This window comes from Lepidochelys kempii, chromosome 4 (genome assembly GCF_965140285.1).
Source record: "Lepidochelys kempii isolate rLepKem1 chromosome 4, rLepKem1.hap1, whole genome shotgun sequence".
In the NCBI taxonomy this organism is placed as follows: Eukaryota; Metazoa; Chordata; order Testudines; family Cheloniidae; genus Lepidochelys; species Lepidochelys kempii.
The window spans coordinates 56,911,320-56,932,060 of NC_136383.1; the positions used below are offsets into that span (position 1 = coordinate 56,911,320).

Consider the following 20,741-nt stretch of genomic DNA (forward strand, 5'->3'; position numbering starts at 1 on the left):
TATTCACTTAAAATTAAATACTCCATTAGTTTTAACTTAATACATTAGTTTGTATTAAGTAAACTTTTAAATAAATTGTTTAGGAATAGAAAGCCTTTTGAAATATGTAAGCTATGCTATTTTAATAAGTTGACTAGTCAAACAAAAACAAGCACATTAAATCATAATCTAATATAAAGTTGGACAGGTTAACAATTTTGCAATCTAGTTATTTTTCTCTACCGTAAGAATGATTTTCCCCTCATTTTCTTCTGCTCTATAAAAAATAATTTCACATTTGTAAATCATACATATCCTCCCACACAATACTTTTTGACAAATATATTTAAATACACAAAGGTTTTGTTTGTTTTTAAATTTAAGCACATTGTAACATTGTCATGGTTATTAAAGATGTTAAAACTGTATATACCATTTACATGTTTACGGGGAGGGAGAGCAAAGAAAAGAGCATGTGTTCCCCAACCAAAGTCCCCTTTCCAATATCCTTCACAGAAGCTCCTGCTAGCCAAACACTATTGCTCCAGGCAGCAGCATGCTGATGTTGGCACTGCCTAAACCAAACAAACACGATGTTTAACAATCAAATAAAATGTCCCGCAGCCTCCCTAATGAATTTGTCAAGGACCATCAGATCACCCTCCTCCCCTGCCTCATTAACTCAAGTATGATGAGACGGATTATAAGGAGAGAATACAGATCAATCCGTCTGAAGACTTCAAGTGGCTTTTAGCCTTGAGAGTTTCTCTCTCAGGCACATACTGTATTCTATTAAAAGGACCGAGTGTATCTCCTGCTCTTCAAGGGGCTGCCACTTCGTTTTATACATCATCAAGGAGCTGCTGATGGACTTCTATACTAACATACATAAAAGCAGAGGTGACAAGGGCTCTTCAATTACAGCCTCCTCGAATACTGTTTCCCCCTTCAATTATTCATTCCCGGGAAGAGCAAATTCCGCCACAGATAAAAGAAAAGGAGTACTTGTGGCACCTTAAAACTAACAAATAAATGCTCAAATAAATTTGTTAGTCTCTAAGGTGCCACAAGTCCTCCTTTTCTTTTTGCGGATACAGACTAACAGCGCTGCTGCTCTGAAACCTGCCACAGATAAAGCTGCTCTTAATGCAATGCGGCCGCAAACGCAAAGACACAGGAGAAAGGGATTTCACATGCATTATTTGCTGGAAGTGTTTAAGTTTATTGCTCAAATGATGTTTCTAATTAGTGCTAGAGCAATAAATTAAAGTCGGCTTTTGTTTAACTGATTTATTATTTACTAGAGCTTCGACCCCAGACAGGGAAATTGGTAATGAATTGTTTTTAAATCAAAACACGAGTAACCTTTTATCATCAGTCACCTTAAAAAGTAAGTGCGGGGAGGGAGGGAATCGCTGGCTTCTTTTAACCTTAACATCTAGGAGTGCTTTTCCCTCCCCCAACCCCGGGGCGCTCTGATCGCATGGTCGCTTCTCCCGCACACTCGACACATGAAACATTAATTTCTGGGCTACACAGTCCCCGCACGAGGTCAGGGCTGGAATTCTGAGGCGCCTACCCAAGCAGCCAAAGCGTATGGAATCGGGGTGCAAAACTATGCGACGGAGTGGGGCGGAAAAGTGACAGGGGAACCGGCTACTGGAAAACCCGCTGTGATAACTGAGAAATCGACAGACTGCTCAGGAAAGACATTTGTTTGTTAAATGGATTTCTTAACACTCCTTTCATTTATTAGGAATAGGAGCAGAAGCCCACAGGGGTGCGGCCGAACTGTGTATAGGGTCTTCTAAAATTCACCCCACTACTAAAAAAAAGCTACAGGGTAAACTGAGAAACAAAGCAACGTGCTCTTCCCTCTCACCACCCCACTCTCCGCCCCTGCCCAACAATTACTCACTGCTAGGTAATTAACACGATATGCCTTACGTCAGGATGAGGTAAAGAGAAAATGTATTGGTTTGTAAAGTCCTTTATTATTTTTATTAATAAACTACATTTTCCATCAGGACTACGGACTCCAGATCGTGGATTTGGTTCTTTGGTGTCAAATACCCAAGCTTCAGAGTGGAGAATTACTTTCTTATATGTACAACTACTACCGGGAGTCGTTGAAAACGCCAAAGAAATGTCTTCATCCGAGTTCTATGACTTGTTTTCTATAACCCGCCCAACTCTTCTTTCCCCCCTGCAAGTTACACTGCTAGACGCCTTTATTGGGTTTGTTTCAGCTCCAAAAAAATCTTTAATCCGTGCAAGTGCGAGGAGGATCGGGTGGAGGGGGGGGGAGTGCACATGATTGAAGCACCTGGTAAACTCCCCCGTAGCCAAAAGCATCTCCGTGCCTGAATCTCGTTTATCCAGTCGCCATCATGGAAGAACAGAGATTCCGCACCCAAAAACTTCCTGAAATACGTGGAATTGGTGATGATGGAGAAGGTGCCTACAACTACCACGAGCAGCGTGATCCTGCTGCTTTCGGGCAATAAAAAGAAGATGATTTATCCCGGGAGAAGAGGTTGCAACCAGTACCAGAGCAGGGCACATTTTACATATTTTATACAACAGGTTTGTTACCGCTCACAGCCATGTTCTTAATTTAAATACCCACGAAAAACAGACGGGTGATATTTTATTTTATTAAATCTCAGTCTCTGTATTCTAACAAAGAAACAGATAAACCAAAAGAACCAAAGAACGACAACATTCCACTTTTAAGAAATTTTAAATTGAGAATCCTAAGTGACCAGGTTCAATATATATAATCTATCTAGGCTTCTAGAAATATAGCAAGAATAAGACAACGAATTTTGACGTAACCTTTACAATATTTGAGAAACGGCTCGAGATAAACAGAATCTACTCTTCTCACATAACAAACGTTCAAGTTCAAGGCAAAGACTCGATTTGCGTGCTGATTATTTATAGGTTCAATGTAAAGTGTTGCCTGCTAAAAATATTATAAGCAGCTCAGTAGTGTAAGAGAACTTGACTTGTACAGTACTAAGTAGGGTGTAGGAGTTCGTTAAGAAACATACCTAAATATCACCCAAACAACACACAATATTAAACAGAATTATTGTACTTCAAAAATAAGATTAAAGTAATAGAAATATTTTATTTTAGCTACTTCTCCATTGATTAATATTGATATTAGTTGGCGTTGTTTCTGTACTCTAATATACAATAAACTGCATATACATAACTGCGTAACTATAATTTTATGCATATTTGACTTGGACAAAATACAAACTTTCGCAAAAATATAGTTAGCTTCAATTTCAGATAGTTCAATGCTGCTATTTAGAAAGGGGACAGAGCTTTACTGCACAAGATTTATCTAAATTAATCTGACGAAGAGTAGTAAAACAAGGTGTACTATTCTGTTCCAATGACAGTCTCACTTTCACTGCTGCAGACCAGCGTTAGTGGAAGAAGATTTATGTTTGCAGCAAAGTACCACAAGTAGCCCTCGCCCCTTCCACTAGCATTACTGCTACTTCTCCTTACAACAACCGGGTGGAAAAAGCATAGTTAATTTTCCCCCATCAGGCTTCCAAGTAAAAGTGATTCAGCTCATAGGCAGTTCGTTGCGTCTTTTTCTTGCACGACGGTAGGATGCATACACAGACTGCACACCTTTCTGATTCAATGCCACTCTCCCCCCAGTATTTAATTCCCGCCAACTCCAACACCGAGTAATTCTCATAGACCATACTCTTTTTCCTCTATCCTTCTATTGATGGGGAGGCGGCTGTGAGTGTTTGTTTGTGCGCGCCTCTCTCTGCATGTTCCTTAATATCTCTTCTGCCCTCCCACATCCCCATATGCAGTAGCAGCGGCTGCCCGGCATCCAACATGCACATAGCCTGCCTCGGTGATTGGCTGCCCCTCTGACAGCTCAGAAGGCGATTGTAGGATCTGGAACTCCACCCCTTCGGCAGGGCCCTGGGACCATTCATAAACTAAACAACACTCCTGCAAAGCCAGACACACACGCACACACACACATCCCGAGAAGGAGAGGCGCAGAAAGTGAGGGTCTCTGCGTGCAATTTCAAGGGTTGGGGGCTGGGGGAGGAGAAGTAGTCCTGGGCACCCCTCCCTGCTCAGACAGTCTATGCAAAGAAATATATATATATATATATATATATATAAACTAAAGAACAGGAATGAATGATCACAGACCAAAGGCAGCAGTCTACGCCTGAAGACAGAGAAAGCCAGAACGGGGTTCAGTCAACGCCTCCAGCAGGAAGAAGGAAATCAACAACATCCCTTGACAGTCGGCGAGAGAAGCAGCCAAACTCATGCACATCTCTGGTGGTGCCATGGTCTGAGAGAGTTTTCCCTCTTCCGCTCTTGGCATTTCTCGCATTCTTCTTTTATTGCGTGCGGTTTTCAACTTCGCCACTGCTCGGCTGTGCTGTGGAGACCCGCTGCGAGTCCCGGAGAGAAGTTTTTAAATGAACTGTTGAACCATTTGCGTGTGGGAGGGTGGGTGGCTGCGCGCAGAGGCTGCAAACAACCTACCGCACCCCCCCCCCCCCCGCACACCGAAAAGGCGGCACATCAAACTTTGCACTTCAGAGGTTTTCCCTCCGTCACCTGTATCGCCCCATTCCCATCGGCTGACAGTTGCATGGTTCTTGTTTTTTAAAAATCACCATCATCCGCTATTTTCTTTCCTTGTGTTTGGGGCGGAGGGGCGGAGTGCGTGCGTGTGGCGGCGGGCTGCAACTTGGCGGGTGCCCTGTGCAAAGCTGCAGTCACCGCTAAAGCATTGGATCCCTCAACGTACTGCGAGAGCCCGGTCTATAGCCCGGACCTGTGCCCCAACATGATCGCCGCCCAGGCCAAGCTGGTGTACCAGCTCAACAAATACTACACGGAGCGCTGCCAGGCCCGCAAGGCGGCCATCGCCAAGACCATCCGGGAGGTATGCAAGGTGGTGTCGGACGTGCTGAAGGAGGTGGAAGTGCAGGAGCCCCGCTTCATCAGCTCGCTGAGCGAGATCGATGCCCGCTACGAGGGGCTGGAGGTGATCTCGCCCACCGAGTTCGAGGTGGTGCTCTACCTCAACCAGATGGGCGTCTTCAACTTCGTGGACGATGGCTCGCTGCCCGGCTGCGCGGTGCTCAAGCTGAGCGACGGCCGCAAGCGCAGCATGTCGCTCTGGGTGGAGTTCATCACCGCCTCGGGCTACCTGTCGGCCCGCAAGATCCGCTCCCGCTTCCAGACCCTGGTGGCCCAAGCCGTGGACAAGTGCAGCTACCGGGACGTGGTGAAGATGATCGCGGACACCAGCGAGGTGAAGCTCCGCATCCGGGAGCGCTACGTGGTGCAAATCACGCCCGCCTTCAAGTGCACTGGGATCTGGCCACGCAGCGCTGCGCAGTGGCCCATGCCCCACATCCCCTGGCCCGGCCCCAACAGGGTGGCCGAGGTGAAGGCGGAAGGCTTCAACCTGCTCTCCAAGGAGTGCTACTCGCTGACCGGCAAGCAGAGCTCCGCCGAGAGCGACGCCTGGGTGCTGCAGTTCGGCGAGGCCGAGAACCGGTTGCTGATGGGCGGCTGCAGAAACAAGTGCCTCTCGGTGCTGAAGACCCTCCGGGACCGGCACCTGGAGCTGCCCGGCCAGCCGCTTAACAACTACCACATGAAGACGCTGCTGCTGTACGAGTGCGAGAAACACCCCCGGGAGACCGACTGGGACGAGGCGTGCCTGGGGGACCGGCTGAATGGGATCCTGCTGCAGCTCATCTCTTGCCTGCAGTGTCGGCGCTGCCCCCACTACTTCCTGCCCAACCTAGACCTCTTTCAGGGCAAACCGCACTCAGCCCTGGAAAGCGCTGCCAAACAGACCTGGAGGCTAGCCAGGGAGATTCTCACTAATCCTAAAAGCCTGGACAAACTATAGGGTTAACAACACAGTGATAAACCCATTTAAAAACTTTTATTTAAACAAAGCAGCTACAGCAAAAGAGGCGGCGACACAAACACCCAAAACCCCACCTGCAGTTAAGCATTTAAAAACTCTCAGACATTTACAAAACCAAAACGATCACCTCGTTGCACGAGAAGAGACTCCCCTTCCCCTTTTTATCTTCCAATGTGAGTTTTTAAAAAGTCACACAACGAAGCGATCGGACTTTCCATCATCCAAACGAAACGCAAGGTACATTTTCAAATAAATGTATAGTAATTCTTTTCTTATTCTTTTTGTTTGCCTGAATGTTGTCACCAAGTGAAAAAAATTATTTAACTATATGTAAAAAATTCTCTTTAAAAAAAGTTTTACTGATGTTAAATGTATTTCAGTGCCAAGGTCAGACTGTGCCCCAAACTTAATTGTTGAAAACAGTAATAAAAATATTACTTTAACTTTACATTGACTTTTTTTGTGAATTGTTCTTAAATTCAGGCAAGTAGAGAGATTTTTCTTGGCTTTCAGAGAAGAAAGGATTAAAACAAAAATAAAAGGCAGATTAATCACAATATTGAACTGGTGCTTTATCTATAAATTCATCAGCATTTTCTAAAGTTTATTCCAATTATTTTCAATTAAAATAGAAATAGACTGTACTTAATGAAAAAATAATTCCCATTCATTCTTTGGTTGCTTTTCTTTCTGTCACTTGAATCTTACTCTCCAAAGTTTTAGGAATACATGCACCATCACATAGCATTTCAGCACAATTTTGACAGAACTAGGGCAGAGTGTTTCTATAATATAATCCTTAAAATATCTTTATTGTTTTTAATTCAGTTGTTGAACTATCACAATTCGTTCCTATTTTGTCCTTTTAAAATAAATAGATATTTGCTTTATTACACGAGGGTTACTCAACTATCAGTTTTACTTTGAAATGAAAAAAGTATAACACTTCTCTGAATAATACACAAGCTTAAATGCAACAATTTTTTTCTAACAAATATTTGTTTTCTCTGGGTTTTAAGTATAGCATAGAACTGCAACACAGCAGCACTGCACACAGGGGCATACACAGGAAAGGGGGAAATATGCTGTATTAAAAGAAACCAACCAATTTTATGTTCAAACATCTCAACCCTTTATCGGTCGTGGTTTTTTGTTTGTTATTTCCCCCCCTCAAATGAATGCTAGCTGATTTGCCCCTAATTTTCGGCTATAGTGTTTTGCTCCAAGTTTTCTAAGGAAGGTTTACATTTCTTAAACCTTACTGTGAGATTTTTTTTATTAATTTTTATTATTTGCTTTAACGTCCGGAAATATTCTGAAACTGGTTTGGAGCATTTCAAATTCCTTTTCATGCCCTTTCAGGCCAATGCAAAACCTTGTTTCAAAGAACTACTTCCGCTTCTCTGTGGACAATCCAGAAAGAAATAGCCTTTAAAGTTTGGGTTGGTTTTGTGTTTACATAAGAATTTTAAAACAACTTAAAAAGATAACTATAAAGTAAAACTGAAACCACTTCAAAAACAATTCCATCTAGTTTACCTTGTGATCACAAAGATACACAAAGTGACCCTATAAAATACTTATGTAAAATCATCTTTAATTTCTACCTGCAAATATACACATGCATACTCTCACCACCTCAAAATTATGGAAAAGCAAAATTTCTGGGATTGTAAAGTCTTAAAATGTTGCCTTGGGTTTTGTTTGTTTGTTTTTTTAACCAACAGAGGCAGACAGCTTTTCTGAACCTGGCTCACCTGACAAAATGGGTTTAACTCAGTGCTTGTAGGACTACTGTGTCCTTGTACAAACAATCCTGGAGTAAGAATATAAACTCTGATCTTATCACTACTGATATTATCTCCACTGCAGGTTTTGCTTCAAAAAACTTGTCACAATGTTTTCTTTCCCAGTAGTTCAGACAAATATACAGGGAAGTTGAATTTATCAAACAGATGAAGACTCATTAATTAAACAGGCATTCTGAGAAAACGCAGAATTTGGATTTTCAAGGGCATATTCTACAAAACTCTGGCTACAGATATCAACCTATGGTAATATGGGGTGGAGGCAGGGAAAGTGTCAATGATTAATGGAAAGTTAAATTGTATCTGTGTTTGTCTTTAAAACAAAAGCAATATAGGATTAGTCTTTGACCACTATACAATGGGAAATCAAGGAGTGTCTTTAAAACACAAAACTGAATTCCACCCCCACTCCCCCATTTCCCCCAAACCAGGCTAACTCAAAACACTAACAGACTGACTGCCTTTCTTATAGGAATCCAAGAACAATCTCCCTGCTACAGATTTAGAAGTACAGTTGGTCTAGAATGCCCATTTACACTTTGTGAGAACCACCACACATGCAGAGAGAAAGCAGATTAAACTAAGGATAGTCCCTGTAAATGAAACAGGGTGCAGTGGTGAATGTTCCAAACTGTACTAAATGATCCTACATGCTAAACATGGAACAATGAAACATGCAAAACAGTGGAGACACATCATTTTCCTTTTTCACATACAAAAACCGAATCAGTACATTTTCTGAGCTAAGACTCTGAAGATGTTAGATTGACATTGGAAGTACACTAACACATTAATGCTAAACATGTGGTTTTTCATTTTTTATATATATATAGCCAAACAAAAGAGTGTGTTTTAAAAGAAAATTATTCACAAAATTGGCAAAGATTTCGAAGGTTTACAAATCTCTTCCTAATATTATAAACTGTTTCAAAGATATTTTGGCACAACCAAAGGTCTGAAAAATTAATTTACTGTACCCAAATAAATTAATAGTTCCAGTTTATCTGCACCCCACCCCACATAAATGTTTTAATACATAGATATGGTAAAATCCATGGACTCTTTCCATGTTTATAATACAATAAGAGCATGTGTGTAGTAAGAAGGCCACACATCTGTTACTATTTTTTAACATTATGGGGATCATTCAAGTGCAATCTTTATAGTGCTAATTTCGCACTGCATGAGAAATTTAAGCCCTCAAACTGAATTTTACTGCAAAGTGAATCTAATTTTAAACAAAAAATTGCTAATCAGGTAATTAACTCAGGTTACTCAAGTTTACTTATATTAACAAGGCTATTCATAAATACATTTTAAAGGGGAAATAACATTTTCTGCTTGATTATGATAAATACAATGCTCTGTAAAATCTGCTATATAATAACGGGAAATAGAAGCACTGCAAAATAATGAGTGCAGCGAGCAGAGTATTATGTTATATTGGCATTACATTAAAAACAACAGGAAAGTAAAACAAAGGATTCAGCTAGCAGTTTTGTTGAACTTTCTAGTGTTCACAAAGGCCTTGTGGTCCAAGGTGTCTTTATTTAGGATGCCTCCCTGGAGCTTTATTTCAACAAGCTAATTAACATCTGAGCTGGATTTTTCCCCCTCCACTTAAATGAACTTTGCTAATGCACATAGTCAGTCACAAACTTAGAAAAACACGAACACTTGTGACCTATAGAGGTAATGGAGGTTGGATGGAGAATTAATGGTCATGTAATTTGTCACCAGCGGGTGAAGGTCAACAATCTCTTACCTTGGGGTCGATTTTCTTAAAACTGGGATCTTCTTCATCTACCTCAAAGCAGAGTTCAGAAGAGGTGATGGAAAGAGTGCCCTTCACTACTATAGAGGGAGCCACAAGCTGTGCTGGTGTACACAGGCTAACTGGACCTGCCAAAGGAGCAAAACAGCAATAATCAAAACATCCAAACAGATTACACAACCTTGCACAGAAACAAGCATAGGTTATTTGTTTTCTAACCTCAAAAAACAAGGTAAAAAGTACCAGAGATCTTAGTTTAAAAAAGCAAACTGTTGTTACTCCAATAAGTACATGTCACAGACTTGCAACCTCTCTGCATTACCAAACACCAAAGCAGCTACAGCTGCAACTGATGCATAAGCCAGATAGGTGGTTTTATTGTTAGATCATCTAGTTTTATTCTGACACATTTTCAGTTTTGAAACACTTATATAGCCATATATCTGCTGTTATAAATAATACAGTAAGTGAAGACTTGAAATCTTAATTTCAAATGTGTGCATTAAGAACTTAACGGGTTTCAATAAAATTCTAAAAAGATGAACACAGCAGTCTGGGTTCAAAATTGTCTTAACCTTCTAAATGTGTTCCCTCCCATGAATGCTGGAAATCTATTGTTAAAATTAAACAGTCAATACTAGGGATTGTAAAGTACAATGTTTTTAACATGCTTTCAATTCCATTGTTAAATACTGTTCAAGGATTCCAGATAGTGTTAGTGTAGCTTGGGGACTGTGGGAGTAAACAGCTGGAGGGTTGGTTTCCAACTGAATGAATTTTTACTGGAATAATCACATCTCCACAGGGCTTATCACAGAGACAAATCAGACTACTAGTAAAACAATAGGCTCAGCACAGATCTGACAACACACAACCTATTATGTAAGAGAACACATACAAGGGGAAAACAGGTTAGATTTGTTATCCAATTGATTAAAATTAAGTTACTTTGTGGCAGCTTTGCCATAAATCTTTGTAAAAAAAACTGAAAATATGAGAAAGTGACATGTACAATTTTGAATTAATAAAGTGTCTATAAATGAGGTACACACGTCCAGGTAATCAATGGGTGAATAACTGCCAAAAAACTCAGATGAATTGTTATTTCCATCGATTGTTAGGAGGATGATGGTCTTTAATCTCACATCAATCTTAATGTGTGCCAGTAGGACAATAGCAGAGATGCTCTGCTGAGATCAGTGCAGCTTTGCCCTCTATTCCCAATGTACAAATACATTGTGTTTGCAGATGGGCATCAGATAGTTGCAGAACTGCCATGATTTCCCAAAGCTCATCCCCACAAATGGTTGAAATAAGCAGCTATGTGTTCTTTTGCTGTCTCCCTTTGCCCTCTGTACATTAGCATGTAATCCAGAGGAGAAATAACATTTTTTCAATCACTCTCAGACATTCAATTACAGGGTGAGCAGACAGCTGCAGAAGCTGGGGCAACCCAGGTCCCGTAGAAGACCCCTGACAATTTCCACTTCATTTCTAACCCACACCACTTTATTAGTGAGGATTACTTCTTAATCCTATTGCCATTGTCAAGATTAAATAATTAAACTCCCCTTTCACCTCTATTACAGTATGAATGTATTCCTAGAAGCAAGCAATGCATAATAAAAGAGAAGGAAATGGGTGGAAGGCTGTTGAGGAGGAGACCAGCAATAGACAGGAACAGATTCCATTAAAAAAACTGCATTATGCTCCAATTACTTCTATTTTATTTCACTGATTAGTATATGACCTTAACATTAGGCTATATTTTCAATGGTCTAAAAAAGAAAAGTGGCATGTAGTTCAGACAATGGGTAAATGAATTGCCCTGAAATACGATTTCCAATTACTTCACATCTTCCATTTTGATAACTTATTTGCTTCCTAGTAAGTCAGAATTTAACTGGGCAACATTCTTCTGTAAATTTAATGGATGTGGATTATGAGCACACATAGAAATCCACATGTAAAGTGGAATGGTGCAAAGGAGTTCAAGTTTTCATATAAGCCTGTGTTACTCTTTTAAAAATGGAGCTAAATTGGAAGTTGTAGTCCCTGAATTTGGAGCTATTGTTTAGCATTTAAACATTATAGGTAAAAGAAGCAGGTTTAAGCCATTTTGATTGCAAACTCTAACAAAGAGGCGTGCATCCAACACAGTAAAAGTAATCAAGTTAATGGAACTGACCATTTTCAGGGTGAAAAAAAAACATCAGCTATGAGGATACTTTTGGGGGAAAGGGACTGAGAAGGGTTAGAAGAGTTGAACTCTTAATGCAGTAAACAGACCCTTCAACAAAAGAGAAGTGACTGATGTATTTTTATGACTCAAAAATAGAGCTCTCTAAAGCCTCCAATTATAAATAACAAAACTGCCCACTAGCCCCAGGGTTTTGAGCACTTAGACTAGTCAAAAGTAGAAAAAGGGAGCTCTTGTTAATGAAAAAGGCTACTTTTCTACACATGCTTTCTTAGGAAAATGCAAAAAAAAAAATTATTTTTTTTTTAAATCTCCCCGGGTGAAAACAATAGGGTTATAAAAGCCGCAGAAGGAAAATTCACTAGTGTGCTAAAGCTGAGTCTCAAACCCTGAGGTGCACAGAAAATTATCTTTCATTAACTCAATTATGGGAAAGAACAATCTATCACTGTCTATCCCAAAACAATACTCACTGCAAAAAAGTATGAAAATAGAGCTAAATGGGTAAGGAAACTGAGGAGCTAGGGAGCAAATAGACAGCTGAAGTTACCAATTAAGTTCTCCAAATCTTTCTCCTCAATGGATGACAAGGTATCATCGTCGCCTTCCAAGAGAATCTCACTCTCCGAGTTCTGATTTCCTAAAACCTGACTCTTGATGGACTGCTTTCCTTTAAGAAGCACGTCTTCGTCTGGAGCTGAAATGAAAGAGAGAAACATTGCTGTCTATCAGCTCTCAGAGGCAACGGTGATTGGAAAATAGCCTTTTGCAATGAAGATCAGAGAGGAGAAAACTCTGGCTGAGAGTAAGTATGCCCGGGAAGCTCTCGTTAAACCTCTAACATTAGGGGGACAAGTGGCTAGTTGAGCTAGTTTTAATCCTATTAAACCTGCCTTGAAATACACTGGGCGATCTCTGCAGTATTTAGCGCTATTTCAGTCCTCCCAAAATTTGGGATGAGAAAACCACCAGACATTTCTCCAGAAGTTAAGAGGCTCTATCTGCTGGAGATGGTTCTAGACTCTGCAGAGTAACTTGTCTTTAAATGCTACGTTTTAAGCGTCGATTCAGGAAAGGCAAACAGGAAAGGGACACAATTCCTTTGCCAATCACAGGGCCACGTCTAGCCATCAGGTTTTAGAAAAATTCACCATTGGAACCAATGGAGAGTCCCCATTAAAAGCTCAGGGGCTCGATTTGACCCAGAGAGCCGCGGCGACAACAGCAGCTCTTCGTCCGGCTGCTTCGCGAGCCGTGATCCAGCCTTCTGCGCCCTGCGCGGCTCGGGCAGCTTCTTTAGAATTTACCCAGGCCCCCAGCGCTGCAGGCTGGAAGCGAGAGCAGCAGCAGCTGCAGCCGCCGCCCGACAACTTCTCCGGCCAGTGAACTAGAGCTTTGGATAAACGCAACAGGGAAACTGCTGCGAGCCGACCAGGGTTGGCCTTGCTGTCTCCACGCTGCAAAAAGCAGCAAGTGGAGAAACGAAGCAGAGAGGAGAGGAGAGGCAGCAGGAGACCTGGAGACAGGCCGGCAGGGGGAAGCTGAAATAGGGACTGGCTTCTATAGGCTCTCAAAGGGTGCGCGCGTGTCTGCTCTCACTACACAACAGCAAATCTTTTGTAGACAGTGACAACAGCAATACACGATTTCATTTTACAGATACAAACTTGCTCAAGACAAAAGCCAATGCACAGTTTACATCGTAGGTTCGCCCTATCTTCCTGTTCAACGTAACCCGATTCAGCGCCTCTTTGATCTTTTATTCTTTACATAGGGGTTATTTATTTATTTGCATTTCTTTACATCTCTCCTTTTCTCTTCCCCCCAAACCAACACACACACACACACACACTTGCTAGCGCGCCATGCATCTGATCTTCGCGTGTGCACAATGCTAGGGCAGCAAGTCAATAAACTTTAGAAAACTGTCGGTGTTGCCAGAGGCTTTCAATACCCAGTTACATTTGATGGCGTCCCAAGAAAGAATTAATGGAAATAATTTCTCTACACTAGGTATTAGCTTCCAAAACAGCTGCGACTTACTAACGTTTAAAATATTCAAATCTAACCAGTAACAGCAAGAGACACACAGCTATTCCAGAGATTCACTTAGAAGAGGTCACTGAGGTGGGGAGTTTATTTTAGATCTTCTTGCAAACTAATCCTTGTGAATAGTATTCTTATAATTTCATATTTTATTGTGACTAAACTCGAACTTAACATACTACATTTCAAACCGTTTGCCAATTCACTGCAGAACTAGACGCCAGATTCCTATATTTTCCATTAGTAATAGGAGGAGTGGAAATAAGGAGTTGGAAAAGTAAGTTATATGCAAATTTTACTAACTAGATACACACATCCAGCCATACAGACATGGAGATGAGTGAGACGTTAAAAAAAAAATCACTTTTAGCATTCTACTGAAGTGTGCACCCACCTGCTTTCAAAAGGGGCTATAAAAATGAGACAAGCAAACTCTGAAAGTCTACAGGATGTTAATAGGTTCGTGCCTGGATTACTAAATATGCTGAATAAAAAACAAAAATGAAAAATCATCCTAATCTTTAACATCAGCAACAGAAAGCATATTTCATGCTATACCTTCTAATTAAATATTTTATGGTATAGTTAAGCAAACATTACATTAATGTGACAATACATGTAATTGTAACCTGCCTTAAACAGTTTTCTTCCCTCTCTCTATTTAGAATACACACAAAGGAAATGCCAATTTTATGGGGAAAATATTTGCCCTATTTTTATCTCTACACTCCCATGATTAAATCTATTTATTTACATTTCAAGCTCTCAGCAACAGATAGGAGGCAGTGGTTCATTATACATCAAAGGTATTCTGTGCTGTGGACACAGAGATACTATGCCAGGAAATAGTAGTGCAATCATACAATTGTTTTTGACTATCAAAATTCACATAATTGTATATAATCTTAAAAATAAATGATTAAATGAGAGAATACCTGGCCACACTTCTTTTAAGAAACATATGTCTAACATCATGATCAACTAACTTCAGCACATTGCTCATTGCGTTCTCTGATTACTGCCAGAGAGGATTTGAGGGTCCACTGGCTTATTTTAAAAAAACTTTAATCTGCAAACATTTACAGAAGAACGCAATCCCTAGTGGCAATATACCATGGCTTAAAGTGTTTAAGTAAATATATACACGTACATTGCAAAAAATAAACTATCCAATTAAGTGAAAAGTAAAAACCCCTACTTTATGTTTAGGCCTTCAGTTTAAAAAAATGGAAGTTTAATTTATAAATTAGTTCTCTTTTGCATGACAATTTCTTCCAGACCAAATTGCTTTGCCACATTATGCATAGGATTTCGTTGACTTGGAAAACAGAGTGCACTGCACCCCATGAAACAACATTTTGTATTAAGATATATCAGTTCATATAACTAAAGAAAACTCAGACTCTGGAATTGTTCAACCTGAGTTGAAAACAGTCCTGTCACAGAAAATATGCAGCTGATATTTAGAAAGGTTTTCCTGTAATTAACTCCCCCTGGAGGATTTTAAGTTAGCAGCAGTAAAATTACCAACAGTATTCTAATGCACACCACATGCACTTGCGTTCAATTCTCAATGGCGTAATAGTACTCTGTTGACGATTTTATTTTTTAATTAGAAAAAAATGATCTCAAGTACAAAATAAAAGATAAACATTTTTTAAATGCAGCTAAATTTTATCTGTTATTTTATAAACCGTGCCTGGATTGTACTTTTTAAATCGCCATTCACAAGTAAATGTCAGATATTTTCACTCTCTTTGGCACATTCTGCCTTAATTACACTGAAGGTCTCATTTCAAACTAAAACTGTACCTGTTGTCCCTTTAAGAGCTAATCTGAAATTCAAGATCTGTACGTACAACTTTTAGACACAACTCAGGTAATTTCTGGCCAAAAGTTTACTAAAACTTAAAACTTACTAAAGTTTTCTTCAGTTTTTTTCTCACTATCATTAGGAAAATGAAAGTAAACAAGGGGCTTTCGATAGCAAGGTGACTGGGGAATTATAAATGTAGATTGGATAAATAGAAATTAACTCTTCCTTTCATCATCTCTTTTCCAATCATTGGATTTCATTTTTCCACCTATGCGAATTGTGTTATAATTATTTAAAATATATCACTATGGATATTCCAAAAGAAAACTATTGAAGCAAATTGCATTAATTGAAGATTTGAGGCTATTGGTTGTTTTATTCCTTGTGGGCATTTTAACTTCTATCACCTCTCCTTACCACTCTCTCATATATATATCTCCACATGTATATACTTATATATACGTGAATATATTATATATAAGTTATACATGTGGATCTATACAACTTTTATACATGTATATACATGAATCTATATATATATATACAGATCCACGTATATACATATGAATATAAAAAAAATGCTTGTTGATGGAAGGCAGAAAATCAGAATATAATAAAGCATCATCTGTTAGCACCCTGCTAACCTGAATACAGGAATATATACACACACACACATACATTCAATGTACACATACGTGTGTGTATTTACATAATTGTGCACAGACAAGATATATTGCACAGATACAATCTATACACACAGCATTCTAGTTCTCTCTCTACAGGTATAAATCTGAGACTTGTGTGTGCAAGACAGAGCCTAGTACATATATATCTTGTCTATGCATACATGCGCGCATACACACACATGTCCACATACATATATGTGTGTACATGCACATTTGTGTATTCAGTTTAGTCAAATGCTAACAAATGACACTTAAAAGTATTATCAAAAAGAAAAGGAGTACTTGTGGCACCTTAGAGACTAACCAATTTATTTGAGCATAAGCTTTCGTGAGCTACAGCTCACTTCATCCAGCTCACGAAAGCTTATGCTCAAATAAATTGGTTAGTCTCTAAATACTCCTTTTCTTCTTTCTGCCACAAGTACTCCTTTTCTTTTTGCGAATACAGACTAACACGGCTGTTACTCTGAAACCTGTCATTAAAAGTATTATGATGTTCTACCTTCAGCAGCTAACATTCTCAACTATGCAAAAAAAAGTGTATGGGGAGGAAGTGATCTCTTAACAGTAAATCTTTTTAGAAGTATGAATAAAAAGCATTCCCCAAAGTAAACATTTAATAATTTCCTATTTAGGTCCCAAATCCTGCTTTGGTGTCTGCTAATGCAAATCCCTGTAACCCTCTTGCAGTTCTCTGGCAGAATTTGAGCCTTAGGCCTCAGTCCTGCAGATCTAAATGCATGCTTACATCTTTTCAGAATGAGGCCACCCCTGCAAGGTAGGTGGGTCACAGAGGTTGGGCTGCAGCCTGAGCCTGAAAGTCTACACTGCAATGAAACAGCCCTGCGACCCAAGTAAGCAGGCATGGGCCAGCCACAGCTTTTTCTTTGCAGAGTAGACATACCCCAAGAGGCATAGTCTCTATGTCTTATACAGGAAACAAGAGACCACTGGCATCATACTTATATGGCACAGTAATTATTCCATTATTTCAAATCCATATTCTTTCCTTCTCCCTCTCCATATTACAGCCCTGATCCTGCAAGGAGCTCTATGGAAGCAGATTTCTGAAGCAAATAGGGAGCCTTATTGACTTTAATGAAGCAGAGCTACTTGGAGGATAGGGGTCTAAAATCTTGATTTATCTTGTGTTGCTGGCCAAATTTCAAGGTTTCATAAAACTAGGCTTGGTTTTTTTGGAGGTTGGTGCAACTATTTGTTTATCACTCATTTATATTGATGGTTTAAGTTTAGCAGCTACTTAATTTAAAAATCAGTTTGATAAATCATCAGAAAGCATTATACACCAGATAACTTGATGTCAAGTTGTTGATTTCTGACAAATTGAAAAAAATAAAGAATTTTTAAAAGTTTAGGCAGGTAGTGTCCATTTAAAATAATTTAATTTTTAAAAATAATTTAAAAATGTCACCCTCTTTCACTACCATCACCACTTAGTTAAAGGGAAATATTGAAAATATAATGCTCTTTTGCACCATTTTATTTTTGTGTGTTTGATTCTTTTTCACTTGAGCTTAGACAATTAAAATTGATTAGTCAGCTTTGTTTTTGTTCATGGTCAATTTCTAGTCAATTTCACAATTATGGTGGGATACACTGGCACAATCTGCAATGTTTAAGTTGACAGTACTACAACAGTCTATTTTACTGCAAACAGAAAGTTGGTTTTTTTTAAACTGACACACATGAACACATTTCATAAAAGTATTTTCCATCAATTAGATTTTGTCAGACTTCTTTAACAGACGATTTTTGGCTTAAATTAATTTATTTTAAAGTGTTCATCTTTGCCTGATGCTGCCAATTTCCATAAAGAAAGTTCAGTTTCTATGCCGGTTATTTTATTTTAAAACTTAGGGTTCAATTTCTAGAGAAAGAAAAAATTACATCCCCTTCCGTTCCCCATGTGCGGACACACAGTGCCAGACTGACTTTTATAAATAACCATTTTGGAGGTTCTTCCCCCCCTCCTCCTTTGAAAAATTACCTGAAGCCCTTTTTCCCAAGCAAGTTAATGTGAACTTGGGAAGGGCAATTAAATTGTCAGAATTAAAAATTTGTTTTTAACTAGAAGGTAGCCAGAAGTATAGTCATGGGGCTGCTATTGATTGCCTGAACAGAGAACATTAGTCTTCAGGTATTTACTCTGCCACCTCTACACCAGAGGCTCTCCTTCAAATCAAATCAATCCATGGAAAAGATGGGGTCTTGCTACGAAAACATAACTAGGCTGCAACAGGGCTGATTTTTGTTGCTGTTGTTTTTTGTATGTTTACTGTATTATGTCTGATTGCTTTAGGATCTTTTTTTGCTATTTCACAGTGTGAGCTTTCTTTGACTGTGAGCTCTCTGGGGCAGGGACTACACCTAGAACTACTGTAATGCAAACAACAGTAGATACAGCCTATCTTAAGAGTGATAAATTAGCTGAAAATTAAAATGCTTTTAAAAATACGTTCCACTCAACATTTTCTTTTTTCATTATTTATACTTAAACATTTATCTTAACTTTCCTATTCTTTGGCAAAATCCATATATCTGATTTCAGAGTAGGGTCATGCTGTTAAAAAAAAAAAAAAAAAAAAAGGCTAAGGGGGGAGGGTGAGGGTGCATTCATTATGCCAAAAGTTTATTTGCTTTAGAGAAGTGCATATTTAATTGATATAGAATGATTCATGATACATTATTAATGAGAAACTATAGAACATAAGGACAATTCCACTGAGAATTCTGGCATCATCCTAACTCATGAGAGCATAGCCTGAAAGTCTCATCACCAGAATCTCCAAGGGATGGAATTTTCTGCTTTGATATTGTTTATTAATTATTGTTGTTATAATAATGAAAAGGTTTTGATGTCCATATTTATAATGCTGTTTTCTTTCATTACTTTAGAAGTCTGTATTAATACTGATAGATGACTGGTTAGCCTCTTTCTAGCTAAATTATTACTAAGTTGACCCACCTATCTGGCATTTGTGTTTATGTTTAACTATGCAATGAATATTTTAACTTAAGAAACTGAAAAATTAATGTAATAATGAAAACGGCAATTAGTAATTATGGCATTAAATTAAAACTTCACAATTAAAACACCATCAAAAATTAAACAAAACAGAAGTTTGTCAAAGATTTTAAAAAATGTTGAACAGAAGGAATAGCTGATGGGAAATTTAATCAACTTTATTTTCATTAGCTAGCAATAATATATTATCAAAAAGGGCTACTTGGATTTAGTTTACTTTTGTTTGGAAAAGAGTCTCTCTCCTATGTGAATCAGCTAGTAGAAACAGACAGTAAAAATTGGAGTTTGGTTATTGATAAATGTTACCCATCTCTCCAGTTGGTGGAATTGTATTAATCTGTGTTTAATTACATAGGAAAAACTGTTTGTCTAAATAAAGATATGCTCTAAAGGATTAGCAATTAAAATATAGATGTGTATGTATATGTACTTTTATATATCTGATAAACAGAATATAAAGATTGGAGAAAGAGATATTCATATTAAACCACAACAATGTAAATATGAACTCAAAACATGTGAGAAAAATCTATTTTATTGACGCTAAACATGGTTTTAAAGGAGGCAGTTCTTTCTAATGTAAGGATCATTAGCTAAAAGGCACCTTATGCCCTTGAAACTCATAGTGTAGAAAAAACCCACAAAATTAAAAACTAGCCTCAAAGCAGAAGTGGCCTAATTAAATCTACATCTCATTTCTCCTTCTCCTATAGTCAAAGATGTAGGGGTCTGGGACCATTATTGCTTTTAGATCACTTTATTGACTATTTTCTGTATAGTCATTTATTTTAAAGGACTGATGTCACATTTGGCATTATATCTGCTGACATATTGTAGGCATTTTCCTCCAGAAATGGCTCTTAAAGGCTGAGTGCAAGAGGTTAAGATGCTAGGCCAAGGCCAACCTTTAAGATGATGATGCTCTTCTGAAGCCATACAATAGTCTTAATGATTTAAAATTTATATTAATTGAGAGAGAGAGAGAAACAACATATTCATACATTGGAAAACAAAAAGAACACGGCTGCTAAATATTTTTAAAAAATAATTCTGGTTCATGAAAACATATGCTTTTGTGGTTTAGAGTATTCCGCTTTAATCAGAACCAATTAATTTTAAATGTGGGGAATGTATTTTTTTCTACTTAATGTATCTTAATTAGCTCTCAAAGTCATAAAATAATAAATTTAAGTACATCATCAAACTAAATACATTTTTAAACCCAAAGGAACAATCAGTGGCTCTGCTTATTTATTCCCTTTAGTTTATCAGGGCTTTCAAAACAGTTACTAAATTAAAATTTTAGAGATACACACTATAATGGAAATGGAAACATATGTAGAGCTTTCTCCAATAAAAAGATGCAAATATGAACATATGAAAACATTAAAATCCTATCTCCTCTTTCACTCACCAGGTACCTATGT

At 38.6% G+C, this 20,741-nt stretch overlaps 2 protein-coding genes across 7 annotated transcripts in view; one reads left to right on the forward strand and one right to left on the reverse strand.

Moving 5' to 3' along the window:
* Window positions 1–20,741, reverse strand: part of LRBA (LPS responsive beige-like anchor protein) — a 558,089-nt gene that overhangs the window by 245,467 nt on the left and 291,881 nt on the right. For all 4 annotated transcript variants that reach the window (XM_073341330.2, XM_073341331.2, XM_073341329.2 and 1 more), the window contains 2 exons: window positions 12,271–12,417; window positions 9,512–9,648 (listed from right to left, as the gene is read on the reverse strand). In XM_073341330.2, the coding sequence (XP_073197431.2) occupies window positions 9,512–9,648; window positions 12,271–12,417 (284 nt within the window). The remainder of the gene's footprint in view (window positions 1–9,511; window positions 9,649–12,270; window positions 12,418–20,741) is intronic.
* The window catches only part of MAB21L2 (mab-21 like 2), a 37,127-nt gene continuing 20,305 nt past the window's right edge, over window positions 3,920–20,741 (forward strand). For all 3 annotated transcript variants that reach the window (XM_073341335.2, XM_073341336.2, XM_073341334.2), the window contains exon 1: window positions 3,920–6,175. In XM_073341335.2, coding sequence (XP_073197436.1) covers window positions 4,838–5,917 — 1,080 coding nt within the window. In that variant the 5' untranslated portion in view covers window positions 3,920–4,837 and the 3' untranslated portion in view covers window positions 5,918–6,175. The remainder of the gene's footprint in view (window positions 6,176–20,741) is intronic.